Raw genomic sequence first — 1,595 nt, forward strand, 5'->3', positions numbered from 1 at the left:
ATTACAGCTATGTGCACAGCTATGAAACAGAAATATTGTTGTAAGATGCTCTCCTGGAAAAGAGGCTCCACTGATCCGTTTACCATTTTGTGAATGAGATCTATCACCCAAAGAGTTCTGCTTCTTTCACAAATATTTCCAAAAAGGCAAGAGGCTTGTCCCCAGTAGCGCCTTCTCATCGTGGACAACCAGGAACTCTCCTCAGAGCCCATTATTTGGTCACGTGGCACCACGGTTCCGCGTCTGTCTTACCGTAACGTTGTGTGTGATGTTCAAGAGGCTAACAATGCTTCCTGATCATTCTTCCCACGGCTGCCTTCACCTCCTTGTTCTTCAGGCTGTAGATGAGGGGGTTCAGCATGGGGGTGATCAGGCTATACTGCAAGGAGAAGACCATTTCTAGGGGGGACCCTGAAACCGGTAAGAGATAACTGATAAACCCCGAGCCGTAGAACAGGATGACAGTGGTGAGATGGGACAAGCAGGTGGAGAAGGCCTTGCTTCGCCCCGTGGAGGAGCTGACCCTCAGGACCGCGGAGACGATGCGGCCATAAGAGCATACGATCATGACCAGGGTTCCGAAGAAATGCACGACGGAGGAGCACAGCAGGAGTGTGAAGTTGGCGGCGGTGTCAGAGCAGGACAGAGGGAAGAGAGAAGACAGCTCACAGCTGAAGTGAGGGATGGTTTGGTCCTCACAGAAGTCTAAACTGACAGCCAGAAGTATGTTGAGGAGAGCATCCACAATGGCCAGACCCCAGGACAGCCACACCAGCCCCACACAGAGCTGGCTACTCATCACCTGGCTGTAGAGCAAAGGGGAGCCGATGGCCACGTAGCGGTCATAGGCCATCGCTGCAAGTAGACAGGCCTCGGTGCCACCGGTGGCGAAGACAAAGAAGGCCTGAGCCAAGCAGCTTTCAACCAGGATGGTTTTCTCCTCAGAAAGTAGATTCTCTAGCATCTTGGGAGCCGTGACAGAAGAATGGCAGAGGTCCAGGAAGGACAGCTGTCTCAAGAAGAAGTACATGGGTGTGTGGAGGTGAGAATCAGCCGCAATCACAAACAGCATCAGGGTGTTCCCCACCACGGTGAGGAGGTAAACCAGAAGGAACAGGACAAAGAGAGCAGGCTGAATGTAGGGGTCGGTGGACAGTCCAACAAGGACAAACTCACGGACAGCACTGTGGTTCCTCATGGCTGTACAGAAGAGCAAAAAACAAAAACTAAGATCATTAAAGACCCTTAATTCCTCCAGATCAAAATTTTATTCACCATAAATCTCTGCTCAGCTAGTAAAAAATGAACTCCCTGGCCGTGGCTAAAACCATTAACATTCTAAATCAGCTACGCTATCTTTCACCATGATGCCTTTCTCTGAGCCCAGTCGCTGCTGAGAGTGACTGGTGTGAGAAATGTTTCCAATCCGAGATAGAGGATGTGCCCAAGGGTGGGTTACCGGGGAGATAAGGAGCTGAGATGGGGATTTTAGCAGGTGCACAAACTCTGTGTGTATTCGGCAAACAACAGAAGAAAAAGTCAAGAGTGCTGGAGCAGACACCACAAAGTCAGTCCTTATCTCATTGCTTTCATTT

The 1,595-nt window shown here is 50.3% G+C and overlaps 1 protein-coding gene across 1 annotated transcript; it reads right to left on the reverse strand.

Moving 5' to 3' along the window:
* Nucleotides 1–280: 280 nt before the first annotated feature.
* On the reverse strand, nucleotides 281–1,198 carry LOC116890235 (olfactory receptor 8S1-like). The gene has a single exon (XM_032890964.1). It carries the CDS (start codon nucleotides 1,196–1,198, stop codon nucleotides 281–283), a length of 918 nt encoding a protein of 305 aa, XP_032746855.1.
* Between the last annotated feature and the right edge of the window lie 397 nt (nucleotides 1,199–1,595).

The sequence above is a fragment of the Rattus rattus genome, chromosome 1 (assembly GCF_011064425.1).
Source record: "Rattus rattus isolate New Zealand chromosome 1, Rrattus_CSIRO_v1, whole genome shotgun sequence".
Taxonomy (NCBI): domain Eukaryota; kingdom Metazoa; phylum Chordata; class Mammalia; order Rodentia; family Muridae; genus Rattus; species Rattus rattus.

Excerpts from the sequence above, each read along its gene's own strand:
- LOC116890235 (XM_032890964.1), bottom strand. The coding sequence starts at position 1,198 with ATGAGGAACCACAGTGCTGTCCGTGAGTTTGTCCTTGTTGGACTGTCC.